Raw genomic sequence first — 21,177 nt, 5'->3', positions numbered from 1 at the left:
TTCATTATTCATTAGGAAAAAGCAAATTAAAAGGACAATGTAATACCACTTCACTCTTACAAAGGACGGTTATGATCACAGGATACATAATAACAAATATTGGCAAGGATGTGGAGAAACTTGAACCTTCGTAATTGCTAGAGGGGATGGTAAAATCGTGCAGTGACTTTCTTTTGTTTTGCTTTTGAGACAGAGTCTTACTCTGTCACCCAGTCTGGAGTGCAGTGGTGCTCACTGCAACCTCCATCTCCTGGGTTCAAGCAATTTTTGTGCCTCAGCCTCCTGAGTAGCAGAGACCATAGGCATGCACCACCACACCCAGTTAACTTTTTGTACTTTAGTAGAGAGGGGGTTTCACCATTTTGGCGAGACTGGTCTTGAACTCCTGAGCTCAGGCAATTCGCCTACCTCGGCCTCCCAAAGTGCTGGGATTACAGGCATGAGCTGCCGCTCCCAGCCTGGTGCAGTCACTTTGGAAAGCAGCTTGGCAATTTCTTGAGATGTTAAGAGTAGATTATGACCCAATGACCCAATAACTACATAACATTCCTAGTTATCTACGTAAGAGAGATGAAAAGACATGTCCACACAAAGACTTGCACATGAATGTTCATAGCAGTATTCTTAATAGCCCCAAAGTAGAACATAGCGAGCTATTCATCAACTGGTAAATGCGTAAACAAAATGTGGTACTGGAATACTATTTGGCAATAAAAACCAAGGAAGTATTAATGTATGCTACAACATGGATGAACTTCAAAAACATTATGTTAAGTTAAAGAATCCAGACGTAAAGGATCACATAATATATAATTCTACTTATGCGAAATGTCCAGAAAAGGCAAATTTACAGAGACAGAAAGTAGATTAGCAGTTGCCTGAGGTTGGGGATGATAATTGGGTACAAATGGGCCCAATATTTCTTTTTAGAGTGATGAAAATCTTATAACATTATATTGCAGTGGTAAACTCACTAGAAATCATTTATTGTCCACTTAAAATGAGATAATTTAAGATAGGCAGATTACATCTCATAAAAGCTGTTTTTCAAAAAAGAAGGGCAAAAGAAGGCGTTTTCATACAAGAATAGAAGAGTGTATCACCCATAAAAGAATGTGCCCCTCATGGGGGAAATTCTAAAGGGTATACTTTAGAAAGGAGGAACGTTATTCTGTTGGAAAGTTTGAAGTATTGAAAAGAATGGGCCAATGCATAGGTAAGTCTAAATAAGCATTATAGTATAAAACAATAATCGTATGTCTAACTGTGGGATTATAAAAGATAAGATTAAAATACTGAAATGTCAGGAGAGTGGCTATAGCTAAAGTTATCTAAGAGAAAGGAAAGTAAACGTATTCATTTTATTTATTATTTATTTATTTTAAAGAGATGGGTTCTCGCTCTGTTGCCCAGGCTGGACTTACACTCTTGGGCTCAAGCAATTCTCCTACTTTAGCTTCCCAAGGAGCTGGGACTACAGGTACATACCACCACGCCCAGCATAGATATATGAATTTTAGACCTAAATAAGAACTGACGTTAAAATTTCTAGGGTAACTAGTAAAAGAACAGAAACAGAGTACATAATTTCCAAACTAGCAGAAGAGGAAAGAAATGAAATGGAAAATTCTTATTTAGCAAAAGGCCAAAAAGGAAGAAGAAGAAAAGCAAAACACAGAAAGAGTGGTGTAAAAAAGCAACATTGTATATTTGTCCTTTACATTTTATATACAGTATACATATTCTTTTGTATTTATTCAACATTTAATAAAGCTGTTTTAGAAGCAATAATCAGACAAGTGTACAAAGATGAATGTATATGACTTTATAACAGTATTTGTAATAAATCCTAGTAAAGCTTTATAAAAATCTATATAGCCAATAAAAATGGTGATGTAGCTGTATATTCATTGATCATGTGAGGTGTCATTGGGGGATTATAGAATAAAATAACATGGCACCAAACCCAGTTATGGTATGATCTAATTTTGTTGTTAATATTGTGTTTATAGGCACAGAAACAAATCTAGAAGGGTATTTTTGCAGTCGGATTTTTGCATGATTCGCTTTTTCTGTAATCATTAGTTTCTTTTTGCTCTTTATTTTTCTGTATTGTTGATGCTCCTCAATAAGAATGTAGGACTTTAAGAATAAAGAATATTAAAAATCATTTTCAGTTTGAAAAACAGAGAAAAATAAACCCCCATAAGGCAAAGCCCATCACAGTTGTCAAGAAGTTAACAGAGATAAATCAGGGACAAATGTTTCAGGTTCACTGAGATGCAGCTTACAAACCCTTACTCTTTATGCCCCACCAGAAAGTGCCCCCTCTGCCTTTCCTCTGCAGCATATGGAAAGCGAATTCCAGCCTTCTCTCTCCTCCTCCCTGGGGTGAGTTCCACAGCCTTTTGTGGAACTTGCCACACGAATTGGCAGAAACCTAAGAGGCTACTGGGAAAGTTATCCAGGCTTCTTTTCTTATGAAAAAGCTGTGTTTGGGGGGAGTAGAGGAAATCCTATAGAGCAGCCTTTGGATTCATTTAGGAATAAAGCTGAAGAATGGAGGGGATGCTCTGTCTTCAGCAATTTTATTTGATTAGCAGTTAGAATACCACATCTGGACCCAAACATGTATACCCGAACTACCTGCATCCTTTCCAAAAGTCATGCCATGATAAATGCATAAGATGTCATGCTTCACATACAGAACTTTCAGTCAGATACAGTGATACGAGGGTCCTAGTATCAGATCTAGCAAGTGTTTGTAACTCCATCCAGAGTTGGGATATTAGCTCCATATTACCTTTAAATACATGACTTTCCCAGTAAGGATCAATGAAGTAAAAGCTGATTTTTAATGAACAAAAATGGACTGTAGAGTATATTTTAGATATAACTTAAAATTCTTTTACTATTGCTGTAAGCAACCTCTACTCAGATGTCGGGGATTTGGAATATCCCAAAAGACACTTATCTTAAAAGCTGAAACATGCATGCAGTTGAATACACGAACAACAGAGAACACAATATTCTACTAAAATAACACAAAAGGCATTTGAAACCCATTGCTACATTTTGAAATATGACACAATCCCAGTTTTAAAAAGTCATAGAAAGTACTGTATAAGAAAAATATATATGTAACAAACCTGCACGTTGTGCACATGTACCCTAGAACTTAAAGTATAAAAAAACAAAACAAAACAAAAGAAAAATACAAATAAGTCTGAGAAGAAAGTTCTATGAAAATAGCTGATGAGGCAACAAAATGAAGTTAACAAAAGTCAAGGTTCCACATGCTATTATATACCTTTTCAGAAATTTAAATTTGTATGTGATTCATATTACTCCATGAGCTCTCTCTAGCATTAGGTACACTACAGATAGAATATGTGGATGAAGTGCTATGTTAGGGAAGACAGAGGTGTCACCATGGCTGATATCTTAGAGAGCCATGAAATACTGGGTAAACCTGGGTAACATTAAACCTCTGACTTTATCATGAACTCTGTGCATTCACATTTCCCTGGAGCCCCAGAGCTCTTTGGTTCCTGTATCAAACAAATCTAACACATTATTATTTTAATTCTCCTTTATCCCTCTCCTGGGCTGTTCCTTGCCCCATCTACTTTAGTGACATCAATGTCTGCCCAGCTGCCCAATTGAGAACTCTCAGTGATGGCTTCCTCCTTGCTGTGACTCCCCAGACCTTCTTAGTTTCCAAGACCTAGTTCCAAATCATTTCCAGCATCCCCTCCCCGTGACCCACTGTCATCCCCACTGCCTTCAGTTCTGCCCCTAACTTCCTGATCATCCTCTGTGTGTGGCACTGCTATCACCTCCTAACACATCCTCCTGCCTCCATCCACTGTTCCAAGGTAAGTTTTGACATTTCAAAAGTGATTATTACATTTATTCAAAGACTCCCTATAACCTTCAGGATGAAATCTGAAGTCCTTCATGTGGCATACAAACCTTTTTCATCACTAAGTCTTTTTCTATCTCCAGCTTCTGCTCTTGCTTCTTTCTTCCCACACTCTACCCTATGCTGTGAGTTACCTGAAGCTCATCAAGCATTCCATGACTCCCCTCCTATTCTTTGTTCCCAAGCTAACTCCACTGCCTGGAATGCTCTGCCCTCATTTCTTCATTGATTATAGCTCATTCCTAACTAGCTATTAATATCAAGCTCAGCTTAGATGTCTTCACCTCTAGACAGTCTTCCCTAGACTTTCTCCCTATGTGTGTGCATAGCTCTCAGTGCTTGCTTTTCTTTTTGTACTTGTCATTCTGTACATGATGACATGCTTGTTTATCTTCATTCCAACTTCAGCCTGAATTACTTGATGGCAGGAAAAGGCTTAAATCTCTGTATACAAAATGCTAATTCCCATCACCTCATGCAAGCAGAAAAGGCCATGTAGAAGGTAGAGTAGGTTAAGTACATTTAAATAAATGATTAAATAACCGTATTCCAATTTAAAATATTGCCCCAAACTCTTCTGGCAAAACCTTCAAAAGCCACACTCTGCATCGGCCACTCTGCTCTTTAAATACCCCCCTCTTCCTCATGCTTTAGGTGTACTGGACCTGGTTCCCAGAACACCCCACACACGTTCACGTTTGCATTCCCTTCCTTGGACTGTTCCTTGGTGTGTGCATCCCAGTCTAAGTCTTGGTCCTTACTGCTCACTATGTTCCTCTTTTTTGCACTTTGTCCTTGGCCCCAGTCCTGCAGTCACTTCCTTCCCACCTCATCTACAATCTGAGAAACTCCTGCACATCCTTTAAGACAGTGATCCCCAACCTTTTTGGCAACAGGGACTGGTTTTGTGGAAGACATTTTTCCACGGACTGGAGGGGAGGGGGTGGAAGGTTTTGGGATGATTCAAGCACATTACTTTTATTGGGCACTTTATTTCCATTATTATTACATTGTAATATATAATGAAATAATTATACAACTCACCATCATGTAAAATCTGTGGGAGCCCTAAGCCTACTGTGTGACCCAGTTTCTAACAGGCCACGGACTGGTATTGGTCTGTGGCCCAGGGGTTGTGGACCCCTGCTTTAAGGCACAACTTAAATGGAGCCTCTCTCACTGCTTTCTTTGAGCCCTAAGTTGGAATTGATTGCTCCTTCAGCTGTGTCATCATAGCAATGTACACATACCCTGATTTTAGAGTTTACCACATTGTACCTCATCAGCATTTGCCACTCATCATCTTCCCCAATAGATAATATGTTCCAAGAGCACGGACTGCATCTTACTCATCTTTGTATCCAGGGGTTAGCCAGACAGTAAGTTCTCAATAAATGTTTTTTTGTTGAATTGAGGCCAATTGGCTTGCATTTTATTAAACCTCAAATATAAAGGACAGCAATTCTTCAATATTTAAAGGGCATGAAAATGTACTTATTCCTTCTTATGGTAAAAACATAGTATATTGTTATTGTTGTTTTTTGATTTCCTGGCACCTTTCAATGTGTGTGTGTGTGTGTGTTTGTGTGTGTGTGTTTGTGTGTAAATGCCTTATTACAACTTTTGTATTCATTTCTAATAATGAATTAGGAACATTCATTTCTAATTATTATATATCTATTATATAATATGACTAGATAATATAATATAATAATACAGCTATAGATATTAGAAATATCTATCTCTCTTTGAGTCCTTGACAATTGATAAGTTCATTTGTTTTCATAGGTTATTTTCATAGGATTCCCCCCTCAGAGTTATTTGTATTTTTCTTATACTTTATACGACTTTTAAAAACTGTGACCGTGCCCTACTTCAAAATTCAGGAATGGGTTGCAAATGCCTTTTGTGCCATATATACATAGTCCTCAAAACACAGGAGAATCAGAAAGATATAATTTGAGAGTGAAGTAAAGCTATTCTTCTTATTATATTATCAGTGCAGATCTGTAATGGTTAAAGACAAGAAAACCACAGTAAATTTCCATTCATGCTAAGAAAAGAAGAGTTCATTCTTCCTACCTGTTCTAGCTACAAACAAACAAACAAACAAAAACACCAAAAAAAAAAAACCCCAGAAAGCCCCCATATCCAAATCCTCAGGTGCTCTCTCGGTCACCTTCAACTTGAGCCCTCCGTGGAAGCGTGCTCAGCACCAGAGGCTAGGTCCCAACAGTGCACACCATTGCAAAGATGACCATTTTGCTCTCTGCTAACTCTGGCCAAGTTCACTGGTGCTCCAAGGAGAGGCTGATGGAGATGCTGCTGCTGCTAGATCCCACCTAATAAATCATTTTCATGGTGAGTTATTTAATTTTTTATGAGATGATCTGAACACAGGCCTGAAAACATAGATGTTGGGAAGAAGCCTTGAAAAGCTGATCCACTGTGAATAAGAGCTAGCCAAGCTCTCCCCAACACACATTTTATTATGCACAGAATGTCATTCCCTGGTATTCCAGGGCTGAACAACGCACATTTCTTTTTCCACAATGTGATTTCATGTTTGCAAAGATATGAAAGGCAGAAGCCTAGTTAGCTAGCTATAATGGAGAATTGCAAACCTCTCTATATGCCACAAAAGCCCAAGGGCTTTCAGGAGGACAGTCCTCATAAATGCTCTGAGATGAAGAACAAGAACTATAATATTCCTTGAGGGTTGGTTCTAAGTTATTTCTTGAAGAAAATTTCTCTTTAGAGTAAATATGGGAAGAAGCTCAGATTGCCCTTGTAGCTTGGTGGTTCTGGGAAGTCAGGGTCATGGATAATATAAATGCAAAACAACTGAAAAACAGAGCTGTCTATGAAATAACTACCTAATGAGATATTAGTGTGCTGTAATATCCAAATCAGTCTAGATTTACATATATCTTTGCACATGAAATATCAATGAGCATAAATTTTTTTAAAAATCTAAATCTCAAAAGTGTCCTCGAATACTCAAAGGAATACATTTCAGTTTGTATTGCATTGAAATGAATATAAAGGTTGTAATAAGGCATTTGATAAATTTCAGAAGGTAAAGAAACATGCATAACCACTGATGAGAAAAAGAGTGAGAATAAGCAACCATTTTTGACATTGAGAGAGTTGAATTTGCAGAGTCTTTGGTACCTTATAAATCTACATAATAAAATGTGAATAAACTGTGTATTTTCATGGTTCCTATCACTATGCTATCTAAACTCTTGAGAGAGATTTTACTTATTTTAAAGCATTTGTTCACCTTGATTTCCCCCTCCACTTCAGAGATTCTGCATTCTTTTTTTTTTTTTTTTTTTTGAGACGGAGTCTGGCTCTGTCGCCCAGGCTGGAGTGCAGTGGCCGGATCTCAGCTCACTGCAAGCTCCGCCTCCCGGGTTTACGCCATTCTCCTGCCTCCGCCTCCCAAGTAGCTGGGACTACAGGCGCCCGCCTCGTCGCCTGGCTAGTTTTTTGTATTCTTTAGTAGAGACGGGGTTTCACCGTATTAGCCAGGGTGGTCTCGATCTCCTGACCTTGTGATCCGCCCGTCTCGGCCTCCCAAAGTGCTGGGATTACAGGCTTGAGCCACCGCGCCCGGCCGAGATTCTGCATTCTTATGCAATGACTGAGGAGAGAGACTTGTGATTTGCCCTGCCCAAATCTCCCTCTTCTCTCAAATTTATGGATGCTAACTTCAGCGTGAAGATTCCAATCAACAGGAGGCATCAAGTTCTCCATCACGGCCCAATTATAGTCTATCATCAAGTAATGGCCAGGCACTGTGGCTCATGCCTATAATCCCAGCACTTTGGGAAGCCGAGGTGGGTGATTACTTGAGGTCAGGAGTTTGAGACCAGCCTGGCCAACACGGTGAAACCCTGTCTCTACTAAAAATACAAATATTAGCTGGGCATGGTGGCACATGCCTGTAGTCCCAGCTATTCGGAAGGCTGAGACATGAGAATTGCTTGAGCCTGGGAGATGGAGGTTGCGGTGAGCCAAGATCACACCACTGCACTCCAGCTTGGGCAACAGAGTGAGACTCTGTCTCAAAACACAACAAAACAAAAACAAACAAACAAAAATAAGCAAGAATGCTGTTGAACACCATGGATGGTCAGATAAATTAATGATTCCTCTGGTTGGGGACATTCACACAGACTTAGCCAGCATATCTTAGAGAGTCCTCTCTTATGGCTGAAGCTGTTATCTCTGCACACATGCATTCAAATCTTTCACCTGGGCTCCAGTCCGTATTTCTCACCCCATTCAGACATATCCCATGTTCTTTCCCAGCTCAACATGCCCCCAACATAACTCTGTAACTTCTCTAACATACTCCTGTTCCAAACTCCTCCACTACCCCAGCTCCCAGACAAGCAATGTCAGGGGCATCTTTGACTCCTTCTTTCATTTCACTCAGAGCTTGGAGAGTTACATCTTGCTGGAGCTGGGTGAAGACCAGAGGTGGGTTTCAGCTGGGATGCTTCATCTGTTACTGCTTACTGCTTCCTGGCGGCCGGTGGGGGAACAGCAAGGGGCATAGCGAAGTCCTCCAAGAAGGCAAGCTCACTTGCCAGGATGAGTAGGGGCAGGATTCCATCCATAAGATAATTCAGAGCCAGAGGAAAGAAGCATCGAACCTAGGACAAGGCTTACTCAGAGACCAAAAAAATTACCAAACACAGAGCTGCAGAACAGAGCTGACCGCCTGAGCAGGAACCAGAAATGGGTTAAGATTTACTGGGGAAAAGGGATCAGGGTGGGTGGGAGAGACCCCAGGGCAGACCATATGGGAAGTTGAGGATGAAGAGAGATCAGAGGAGGAGCATAGGTCTTACCGGTCCGCCAGTTACTCTAGTGGATATAATCCCCCATTTAAGGCATGGGTCCAGGACTTTCTACTTGACCTCACTAGTGTGGTGAAAAGTTGCAAGATCCTGACACTATTTTGGGAGAAGCTTGCTTACGGCATCCTACAGCATGCATGCCAGCGACACCATGTGGGCCTCTGGACAGAGCTGTGAAGAGGGACTTGACAAAACACAAAAGGCTCGCCATGGCCTCTCTAACCCACCAGTGTGCAGCAAGAAACAGATAACAGCCACAGAAGAAGGTTTTAGCCACTGCTCTGCATTCGCTAAGTCCTATCAATCCCCTCTTGAGACCTGTCCTGCAGCTTCACTCCACCCCACAATCATCCCTATTCTAGGTCTGCATCCTCACGCACCTGGACTTACCCACAGGGTACGCAACCCAAGGTGTCGATTAGTCACCATGGGTGCTCTACATGAGGTGGAGAGATGAGCCTTGTCACATGGCAGAGAGCTTGTCTTTTATTCTAACTGCTGTGGGGAGCCATTTAGACGGAGGAGAAGTTGATGGAGGAGATTCAGTTTGGGGCTTTTAAAGTCAAGCCGTCTGAAAGCCATGCCAGTGGATGTCATGTGGAAATTGTATAAATGACTATGGAGCACAGAGGAAAGGTCTAGACAATATATATGTGGCATGTTGATGTTCTAAAGGCCATTGGCATAGATGAGCTCTATTCAGGAAGGAAGGTGGAAATGACTATAAAAGAGGTTAAAATGTGAGTAGAACATAGGCCATAGATTTACAGGCATGTAAAGGGAAGGGAAGACTCTTTAAAGCAAGAGAGATACTAGATCACACTGCTACCTGGACCATACACTGAAGGGTGATGCTATTAAAGTCATGCTTTGCAGCCTTTTGCATTTTGCAACATATTTTGTTACTCTGTCACAGTGTGATTCTGCCACTGAGGACTGAGAACCTGCTGAGCCGGACAGCAGGAGAATCCTTTGAAGAGGAGCCCCTGGCTCTGGTGAGGTGTTCATCTGTGTCAAATACTAAGTTCCTTCTTAGTATTAAGTAAGTATAACCACCATATAACAGTATAACCACTGTTTCTCGGTGGTTTCTCTGGGATGTGTTGGCAACACCATAGTGAAGCGGTTGAACACAGCTGCCTTGATAGATTATATTCAGAAGGCTAGTACATTCCTTTCGGAGAGGCACCAGAGTGGCTTCAAGATTTCAGACCAAGGTCTACAGAGCTAGCGTTATGTCCACACTTCTGTAACAATTTTATGGAATGGGTTGGACTCAGTATAGGGTAAGGGAGAAGTGATTTCATTCTGTACCACATTGTACTGAGTTCAGCTTATTAGAGCAGATTAAAGACTACTTTGCATGTCTTTGTGTAAATAAATACGAAAACCTAGATGAAACAAATAATCTCCTAGGAGAACGCAACTGACAAAATATTGACTACAGTGGTGACAGAGGAATATGAAAGACATCAAAGAACCAGCACTGAGCCCAGATGGTTTCACAGGAGAATTCTACCAAACTTTAAAGCATCCAATACTACATAAACTGTTCCAGAGCTTAGAAAAACGTCCAAATTTTTACAGAGCAAATACAACATTGATTAGTAATTAAACCCGATAAAGATGGCACAAAAAACTCTAGGCCACTCTTATTTGTGAATATCAATGCAAAATTCCCCAGGGAACCATTAATAGAGTCTATCACTACATTAGGAGAAGAATAATACATCAGAAGCCAGTGGTATTCATTTCAGATGATCTGCAGAAAGTTTGAGTTAGGAAATCCATTAATATAATTCACTAACTTTTTAGGTGTTTGGGGGAAAATCATGTGATTATTTCCATAAAGATTGAAAGGTATTCAACAAAATTCAACACCAATTTCTGACAACAACAGAAAAACACACATGCAACAATAGCTAGGACAAGCTCAGAAAGAAAAGAGCAATGAGGGGAGACTATAAAACTACCAGACAATAAAACATACTGGAAACTAGCTAAATTTAAAACAGATTGCTACAAAGTAGAAAGGAAAACAGAATAGAAGTACAGAAATGGACCCAAGTACCTATGGAAGGAAATTCTTTTTTTTTTTTTTTTTTTTTTTTTTTTTTTTTTTGAGATGGAGTCTTGCTCTGTCGCCCGGGCTGGAGTGCAGTGGCCAGTTCTCAGCTCACTGCAAGCTCCGCCTCCCGGGTTCACGCCATTCTCCTGCCTCAGCCTCCCCAGGTAGCTGGGACTACAGGCGCCCGCCACGTCGCCCGGCTAGTTTTTTGTATTTTTTAGTAGAGACGGGGTTTCACCGTGTTAGCCAGGATGGTCTCGATCTCCTGACCTCGTGATCCGCCCGTCTCGGCCTCCCAAAGTGCTGGGATTACAGGCTTGAGCCACCGCGCCCGGCCTATGGAAGGAAATTCTATGTTAAAGGAAGCAGGAGGCCGAGGCTGGTGGATCACCTCTGGTCAAGAGTTCCAGACCAGCCTGGTCAACATGGTGAAACCTCTTCTCTACTAAAATACAAAAATTTGCCAGGCGTGGTGGCCTGTGCCTATAATCCCAGCTACTCAGGAGGCTGAGGCAGGAAAATCACTTGAACCCGAGAGGTGCTGCAGTGAGATGAGATTGTGCCACAGCACTCCAGCCTGGGTAACACAGCATGACTCCGTCTCAAAAAAAGAAAAAAAAAAATCGCTGGTGATAGGATAACTGGATTGCTATTTGGAAAAAGAATTTCATCCATACTTATTCCACAATAAGTTCCTAATGGGTAAAAGAACTAAATATAAAAAATGAAACCCTACAAGCACTAAAAGAAAATGTAGATGATTCCTTTATACCCTGATGAGGGAAGAAGCTTTCTTACTACTACTAAAAATCCAGATGTAACAACAGCAAGAACAGAATTTGTGTAGTCATAAATTTGACTGCATAAAAACAAAACAAAACAACAATAACACTTCTACCTGATCAATGGGGGAAAAATCACAAGCAAAGCCAAATAAACTGAGAAAACTATTTGCAATCCATATCACAAACAAAGGGTTGCTATCCTTAACATATAAATAAATCCTAAAATTAAATAAAAAGAACAAAAACTCCATTGGAAAGGAATAGACAGACTATATATAAATAGCCTTAAGTATATGAAAATTTTCTCAGTTTCACTCAAAATAAGAGAAGTGAACTAAAACTATGCTGAGATAACATTTTTCACAGTCATACTGGTGAAGATTCAAATGCCTCACCAGTGCTCTGTTGATGACATTCTGAAGAAATGGGCACTCTCACAGACTGCAAGTAAAAGTACAAAACAGTATAACCCTATGTAAGGGAATTTGACAATATTTACTAAATCTTGATCTAGCCATCCCACCCACAACAATTTACCCTGAAAATACATCTCCAATAATATGAGAGTCCATAAGCATAATGTTATTAATGGAAGAATTATTTGAGATAGCAAAATATTGGAAGCAACCTAAATGCCCATCTATAGGCAAACGGTTGAACAAACTATGATCCATATAAACAATGAAGCAGCCTGCAGCTGTCAAAAAATAATGGGGAAGATATCTATGACCTGATATGAAGTGATTTACAGGATCCATTGTTAAGTGAAAAAAGTAAGACACAATACAATAGATACAGCACGGCAACTTTGTGTAAGAAAGAAAGGGTGATAACAATATGTATATGTGTATGTGCACATGCAAAAAGAAACACAGGGAAGATAAACCAGAAACTCTGTTTGGTTACCCATAAAATAAGAGGGAAATGGGTTGAAAGGGTCTGAAACTTCTCTAAGAACAACTTACTGTCAAGTTGTAACTTTTGAACCATGTTCATATTTTACATATTCAAAACAATAGCATATGTGGGGGGAAACCCTTATATGTAATACAAACAGAAACAAACACACACAACTATATATCAATTGATAGCATAACCACACAGAAAAAAATCATTAATCCAAGTGACTTTCGAACACAATACTCTGTACACTTAGTGGAATATACCCTAAGGACAAAAAGAACTGCAAAGAAATCTTGACCTCTACTGAAAAGGTTTGTTGCTGGTAGTGGTACTGGCATAGTAATTGCAAGTAAATGAATACACATATTGAAGTTGCTGGGAACCAGAGTTTTTACAGTGGGAGAAAGGAGATACCAATGTGGGATAGGGGAAGACAAAGAACAATCCTGAGGTATACAGCTGGAATTAGAGTTATTTGTATTAACTCATGATGTTTTAAAAAATACATGCTTCCTAGCTCTATCCACTGAGAGGGCATAAAAGCACAGACACACAGAGAAATATACATGATTATATACAGATATAGCTGTAGATATATAAACATACAGAGATACAAATATAGAAGGAGAAAAAGCAAATGGATCAAAACGTTAACAATTGTTGGATCTCAATGGAACGGATGAATGTTTACCGTCTGGCAACTTTTCTGAGAGTTTGTAATCATCCCAAATAAAAAGTCAAGGGAAAAATAGTTTTGTCTTTGTCTCCAATCGCTTTTACATTTGAGTTGTACTTCTCTGGACCTTTTCTAGCCCTGGTTCATCTTTCTTGAGAGCTGGTGAGTGAAACAGGCTGCGGTGAACAAGGCCTAGGCGCACCATCACCCTGGCTGAGGGTGAGATGGTTTCATCTTGTTAGAATCCTGTGGATTATCCAGGAACCGGCTCTCATGACTCCCCAGTCTCTTGTCAAGGATGGAATTAAAGTTCAGAGCTCTCATACGAGAACATTTTCGGTCACAAATTGGCAAGCGCATTAAGACTTATCAGTGGGGCCGGGCGCGGTGGCTCAAGCCTGTAATCCCAGCACTTTGGGAGGCCGAGACGGGCGGATCACAAGGTCAGGAGATCAAGACCATTCTGGCTAACACGGTGAAACCCCGTCTCTACTAAAAAAATACAAAAAACTAGCCGGGCGACGTGGCGGGCGCCTGTAGTCCCAGCTACTGGGGAGGCTGAGGCAGGAGAATGGGGTAAACCCAGGAGGCGGGGCTTGCAGTGAGCTGAGATCCCGCCACTGTACTCCAGCCCGAGCGACAGAGCGAGACTCCGTCTCAAAAAAAAAAAAAAAAAGATTTATCAGTGGTTTCTCTGCCCACTCACGTGAACTCGTAGGATCTTTCTATGGAATCTCCTCATTGATCACATCTTTCACACTCTAGAAGAATTTAGCAGCACTGATCAGTCGATAAATACTTTCTGAGCACCAGGCACTGCTATAGCACAAGGGATGCAGCAGTGAAAACACAAAAGTTTCAGGTGTAGAGGAACTTACGGTTTCCTGGTGGTTGTTGGACAAGAACAAATCAGTAACTAAAGTGTAAAGTATGAGGCCGGGCATGGTAGCTCATGCCTGTAATCCCAACACTTTGGGAGGCCAAGATGGGCGGACTCACCTGAGGCTGGGAGTTCGAGACCAGCCTGACCAATATGGAGAAACCCTGTTTCTACTAAAAATATATAAAAATTAGCCAGGCGTGGTGGCGCATGCCTGTAACCCCAGCTACTTGGGAGGCTGAGGCAGGAGAATCACTTGAACCTGGGAGGCAGAGGTTGTGGTGAGCCAAGATTGTGCCATTGCACTCCAGCCTGGGCAACAAGAGTGAAACGCCGTTTCAAAAAAAAAAAATGTAGAGTATGTCAGTGGGTGATACAAACTATAGAGAAGAGCAGGCCAGGCAGACAAGGTCTTGGGCAGGGCTTGCGGAGTGGGTTGCAATATTTAAATAGCACAGCCAGGGAGGGCATCATTGAAAAGGCTACATCTAAGCAAAGACCGGAAGAGGTAAAAGGGTGATCCACTGTGATATCTAAGAGCAGGGAGGTTCCTGGAAGTACAAGTATCCTGTGGCAGGTACTGTCTGGACTGTCTGAGTAACAGGAAGTTGTCTGGCTTGAGTAACAGGAGCTGAGTGGGCACGAAGGTGGGAGAGGACTGAAAGGGCCAGGGTGGGGAGGTAGAGGGCAGTGGCACTATGTGGCTTTGCAGGTCATCTGTATGTAGGTCACTGTCGGTCTTTGACCTTGACTCAGAGTGTCACGGGAACCCTGGGAGGATTCTGAGCGGAGGGTTGACATGGTCTGACTCACATTTTTAAAGTCTCAGCTAAAGCAAAACAACTTTCCTATGCTCCCTCTTTCATAAAATGTAAGAGTTGATTGTCAACCCGATCCCTGAGGAATCCTTTTGATTTCTTCACTTCTTTCCCATCCCCAAATAACTTATGAAAGCCTCCTTAAATAACAGCAAGAGCTGCCACCAACGAGCCTTCGTGGGTCCATCATGGGGGTGGAACAGAGCATTGGCATTTGTAGGTATTTTCAATCATGTCTCCATCTTTGAAGATGAAAAGCAGCCTGGGCGAGATGAGAGGATATGGAAAAGGTGGAATCAATGCGGATGTAAAGAGGCCAAAAGTGCATCCTCATATAGGGAGCTAGGAGGCGGGGTCAGAGGTGGGAAGACAAGGAAATTGGCAGCAAACTAGGACTCCTGGGACATCTGGCAAGGCCAGGGAAATGTCCATGTCCAAACCCAGAGAATTATTAAAATCACAACAGTATGCCAGGGACTAGGAGAGAGGAATGCCCCACTCTTAGGGCATTCTCAGCTTAGAATCTGTCAGAGGACTCCTGGTTTCTCCCATTTCCTGAAACCATTTTCCTGAATGTAAACCTTGTGGCTTTTCATCAGGGGGCCGCAGAGGGCATGCGGCCCATTCCAAAGGATTCCGGTTCTGGTGCTTAGGTTTGGTAGGGAACTCTAAAGAGAGAAGGGACGACACCTCATCCCAAGGAGCTCGGGATCGGGGAGCATTTCTTCCCTAGTTGATGAGTGAAGCAGGGAACTCACGCAGAGCTAACCCCTCCACTCTTTCCTTCCGGGGCTGTGCATCTGTGTCGGGTGCTCAAGTGCTCACTGCACTGCACCCACCACAGGCAGAGCATGACAAAAGGATGCAGATGAGCGAGTGGGGAAGCGGGGGCATAAGAGAGAGGACCAGGCAGAAATACGATTCTTCACCATCCCATCTGTTCTCGCCTGGCTTTTTAGATTCTATTTACGAGCATTATATTCTTAATGAATTTTTGAAGAAAGAGATGAAGAGCTGGCAGACCACTCTCCTGTCGGTGGGGAACACCGCTACCACTAACACCAACTGGTTTTATGACATGACAGAGGAGAAATAATCAATGCATAAATTAGAGCTTAACGTTGTCATAAACACTGGAGCATCAGGATTTAGTGAGAGGAGAGTAGGCCAAGATATGACAAAGTTGTAATTGGGAGACAGGAAGCGACACTATTTTTCAAAGTAAAATAAAAAAAGGGGGAAAGGAGAGAGGTTAGGAGAGAAAATGAAATGCACCGTCTTTGCCAGGCTGAGTTACAAATGATCCCTTCAAATTAAAAAATGCCAGCGACTTACGTGATATCAGCATTAGGGTGAAGCCCAAAGACTTCAGGGTTATCTAGGGATGGCAGTGACTGGATGTATTCAAAATACTGGTCTAAGGTTTTGCACAAGGGGATTTTATATCCAGTATAAAAGCAGAAAGACGGTTCAAACATCTTCTCACTGAACCAGACCTGTATGTGAGAGAAAACAAAAGAAATAAAATTGATGGGCATCTAAATGAAAACTGCTACAAGAAAGGAGAGAGGGGCCACCTTATTTCCATTTTAATAGAGTTTTTAATACTGATTTTGAGAGTGTCTTAACAATACTACTGATAGAATAATTAGCACATATATGGAGAAAAGAGAGAGGCCAGAACACAATTTGACCTGGCCTCCGTTTAACACCAAAGAGGATATTCACTAAGAGTAAGGACCAGAGAGCAACTCTACAAACTCATTCTCTAATTGAGTCATTTGACAACTCTCAATTCCACTTTAGCAGCAGGAACATACTGCAAAGTCTGTGAGGCCATACCCCCACACACAAGAGAATATCTGGGCATTTTCATCACCCCACTTCTCCCCAAAGTGGGGCTTATACCAGGAGGATGTCCTTATGCGCAGTTTCACTCACACAGCACTGAGCCCCAGCACATGGCCAGGAGGGCTCCACGCAAACTCTCCCCTCCCACCTTGCGCTGAAGCGCTTCATTTGCTAATTATGTCCCTGTCCACAAGAAGGAAATGTATTCGGCTGCCTTGCTGTTTGCCTTAAGACATCCCTTTCCTATTCCATATGAATTATCTTTAACAAAACAGTGAGAGAACAAATATATGCTTGGTGTGAATAGACTTATTCTCAGAAAGGAAAAAAAAAAACTGATGCTAAATGCCTATGAACCAGATTTGAGGCAATGACTTACGTCTCCCAGAGCAATTTTCCCAGTGGGGAAGGAAAGAATGGGAAGACAGGAAGAGTGGAAATGCAGGCACGACATCTGAATTACTCAGAGCACTTGACGGGAAAGAGGGACGGCGCCTTACTCTGGTTGGTCACAGGTTCTCTAGTACCTTCCCTCCATCTCCTTCCTCCAGCTCTTTTTAGATCCAGTGATTGCTCTGAAATACCCTGTGTACTGATTCTCTCTCCGTTTTATCCTATTCAACTCCTATGCATGAGCAGGCTGAGTTTAGAACCAGAACAGAATGAAAGAGAAGAGACACACAATCCTTTCTTTCAAGGAGCTTGTGACCCAATGGATGGATGAGCCAATTACTTAATAACCACAATACAAAGTGCACTAAGGCAAGAGTCAGAAGGAAATAAAAATAAACAAAGTACTAAGGAGGTTTAAAGCAGGAACAAAGAACATCCAGGTGAATGTCAGCTGAGGTCTTCTCAAGGAGGTGATTTTTGGAGATAAGCCTTGAGGGAGAGGATTTTGACAGGAGAACTTGGAATGGGGGGGTCACATAAGCAAAGGTATAGAACAACTGATGCAAAAATGAGAAGCAAGTTAAGGGAATAATGGAATATAGGGTGAACACAATGTAGTCATAAGAGATAGGCCAGGAAGGGTGAGGTGAGGTCTACCATGGATAACTGTTGATGTCAGGGTGAGGACTGGTGATTAATTTAAGAAATGGAGAGTAATTGAAAGTTATTAAAGAGAACAGTGTTATGGGCATGGTCATTACTTGGAAATGTTAGATTTTTCACTATGTAGATGACTTAAATGGCAGGAAGACACCCTAAGGGGGCAAAGGCCATGGGTCCTCAGCACACAGATAACAAATAACCACACTAAATTCTGTGTTGCCAGATGACATGTATGTGTAAGAGCAAAATGAAGTTTATTCCTGTTTTCCCAGCACTTTATACACACACGAATAGCTGAGTTTCACCAAATTTGGAGGCTATTTTGGGGCAAAGTCAAAATATGAAATATGAAATCTACATGGAGCTACTATGTGAGTAGTCATCCCCCACGAACACCCATACAGTTCTGCAATTGGTTTTAGCAGAGAGACTCTGAAAGATACTGAGAACCGAGAAAACAAGGTTCAAAGAAAAGCCTGAGATTGAAAGTCAGAGGGACAGGGGATGCCATATGCAGGCATGAGTTTACAGTGGAACTGCTTCTCCCACGGGCAACTCTGGATGACATAGTTGGGGTAAAGTGGAGGCAGTGCAGGCAGGTAGCTGGTCAGAAGGCAAGCCTGGGGCTGAGGATGAGACAAACAGGTGAAGGCAGGGTGTGGGGGCTGTGGGGCTTTTGTGCAGTCTTTCTCAAGAGGGTTGCTGCTCCCAGGTTCGTGTAGTAAGCTCATGCCCTTAGGGTCAGAGACCTAAATTCACCTCTGGTTATTGATGACCATCTGCAACAGGTCCAAGCTAGACAGAAATGAATGAGGGAAAGCAACAAGACAGGAGGTTGGAGAGGATGTAGGGCAAAGAGAAGATTCAGTAGGATAAGGAAGCGGGGTGTCCAAGAGTCAGAGAATTGAAGCCACTGAAGGTGGTGCTACTCTTAGGGAAGTCCTGAGAGAGGGGGAGGAAATGAGCCCACAGAAGCTACTCAGGGGCAAATGAATGGGAAAATAGTAGGATGAACTTTTGACTTCAGGCACTAATTGCTGAGAATGGAGTCCAGAGAAACCAGAATCAGATGATAGAAGGGAGTAACATAACTCAGGTGAGGAGGGAGCTGCTGTTAACTTGGGAACAGCCAACCAACTGGGGCCTGGATAGAGAACCCTGTGCTTTTAGATCAGGAAGTCTGCACAACTAAGGCCCAGAGGACAGAGAATCTTGGGTTTCTAGGAGAGGGTTGAGGTCACCTGACTAGTCCTCTATGGCCTGAAATGCCAAATGTCAAGGTACAGGGAAGAAGTAGAAGAGAAAGAAAGGCAGGAAAGGGGTCAGAAAGGGGAATCCCCCTGCTTGAGCTCTTGAAGGTGGAGCAGGTTTCCTCCCCCTCCCTGTGTTCCCGGCTCAGACATCTCCCTGGAGGCTCTGGACCAACACAGCAGCTTTCCGTTGTCACTATCTACATGCTGAAGAATTCCAGATCCTTATCTCCATGCCTGAGCTCCACCACAACCTCCGGATCTGTACATCCAGGTGCCTCGTTCACCAGCATTCACGCATTTGTTATTTTATTCAACAAATATTTACTGAGCACTTACATGTGTTGGGCTCTGTTTCCGGTGCTCAGACTTTGGCACTGATGTAATAAGACAAAGTCCCTGCCCTCATGGCAGTTACAGTCTTAGACAACTTGATTTGGATGTCTAATAGACATCTCAAATGTTATATGATCAAAACCGAACTCTTAATTTCCAGCCCCAGCCAATAAAACTCATTCCTGCTGCAGTTCTTCCTCTTCTCTGTAAAAACTCATTCCTGCTGCAGTCCTTCCTCTTCTCTGTAAATAGCCCCATTCTGTGTCCAGTGACTTAAGTCAAAACTAGGGGTGACCCTGACTCCCCTTTTCTTTCACCTATGCACTTGATCCCATCAGCATTCTGCTGGTACTCTTGGTGAATTATATTCTGAAGCTAACCACATCTTAGTCTCCACTGCTAAAACTCCAACTTTAGGTACTTTTACAATTATTCTAACAAAGTATACTTATTAAGACATCTTTTTTTTTTTCTCCTTTGAATCTCAAGTACAGAGGTGAGTTTCTCACACTCCCGAGTTTATTATTTTTATGAATCTAGGTCCCTTTTATTTTAATTTTTCCCCATTCTGTCCAGATATCCACTCACTGTCTCCTTTTCCCTCTGAGGGCATCTATTTAAGTGTACTTGATATATGTCCTAGAACATGTATTTATCCTTGTGAGCTATGCATATATTCCTTTGTAGATCTCCCTTTATTTTTTTTAAAGCTCTGCACTCAACACTATTTGTAAGACCTATGCATGATATCATATAGATCATTGCTTCCAAATGCTACATTATATGCTGCCATAGGCCTCTACAACAGGTAACTTAACAATTTCCCCATGATGGATACCTAAGTTGCCTTCAACTTCCCAGTACCACCAACAATGCTATGAATAATCTCTTTGGTACATTCTGAGAATTTCTCTGGGGCATATACTCAGGAGGAGGATTCTGGTTCAGAAGGTAGTTGTATCACACACTTGATATGACTATGACCACCAGGTTGCACCCCACAGGGTGAGCAATAGTATGCCATGGTGCTCACCCACCACATCTTATCTATTCCCTTAGGAGTCTTGGGTTTTTGTAGTGGATGCTGCGATGTGCCACCCGATCCTCATTCAGGAGCAGGTACTCACTCTCCCCACTGTCTGGAGTGTTGGATGCTTTGAGCTCACAGCACTGTCCCTCCCCAGGAACTGCCCTAGCAGGAGGGAGCTGCCTCAGTCAAGGTCATGTCTTGGAGGAAGGATGGGGAGGAGGCACTTGAATGCAAATCTCCACCACTGTTTCTAGGAAAACCAATCTATGATGCTTGCTTTCAGCTCCAAACACAATGCTGCCATGAATATTTTTCTACGAGTCCATTTGTGGACTCTTTCTAGAAATGTTCTGGGATATATTTACCTGAGATACCTAATTTCATTAAGTATTACTGGACTGCTTTCCAGGAGGTCTGTGTCCATTTGACCTCCCAGCAGCAGGGCTCCTCCCTCTGCACATCCTCACCAACACTTACTATTTTTCACAGTTCTCCATATGTAGCTTCAAGAAAAACTTGCTAAAACATGTAAAGGTTAAAAATCCACTTTCTAGTCAACCCCCAGCTTATGAAAATACTCCCAAAGCTTGTGCTTTGCTGTTGAGGCTTTAATTTTGTCAAGAAAAAAAGAATCATTTAAGTAGAGAATTACCAGTATAGGTCCCAATATAAAGAATTTACTAACCATAAAAGACATCTTTTTTTTCCACTTAGGTGTTGTATAT

General features: G+C 41.9%; 1 protein-coding gene across 3 annotated transcripts in view; it reads right to left on the bottom strand.

Moving 5' to 3' along the window:
* The window catches only part of DNAH8 (dynein axonemal heavy chain 8), a 332,681-nt gene that overhangs the window by 26,359 nt on the left and 285,145 nt on the right, over window positions 1-21,177 (bottom strand). For all 3 annotated transcript variants that reach the window (XM_010389720.2, XM_030929346.1, XM_010389721.2), the window contains one exon: window positions 16,265-16,425. In XM_010389720.2, coding sequence (XP_010388022.2) covers window positions 16,265-16,425 — 161 coding nt within the window. The remainder of the gene's footprint in view (window positions 1-16,264; window positions 16,426-21,177) is intronic.

Source organism: Rhinopithecus roxellana, chromosome 4, assembly GCF_007565055.1.
Source record: "Rhinopithecus roxellana isolate Shanxi Qingling chromosome 4, ASM756505v1, whole genome shotgun sequence".
NCBI classification, from domain to species: Eukaryota; Metazoa; Chordata; class Mammalia; order Primates; family Cercopithecidae; genus Rhinopithecus; species Rhinopithecus roxellana.
The sequence above is the reverse complement of the archived record's forward strand: the minus strand, read 5'-3'. Positions and strand labels throughout refer to the sequence as shown.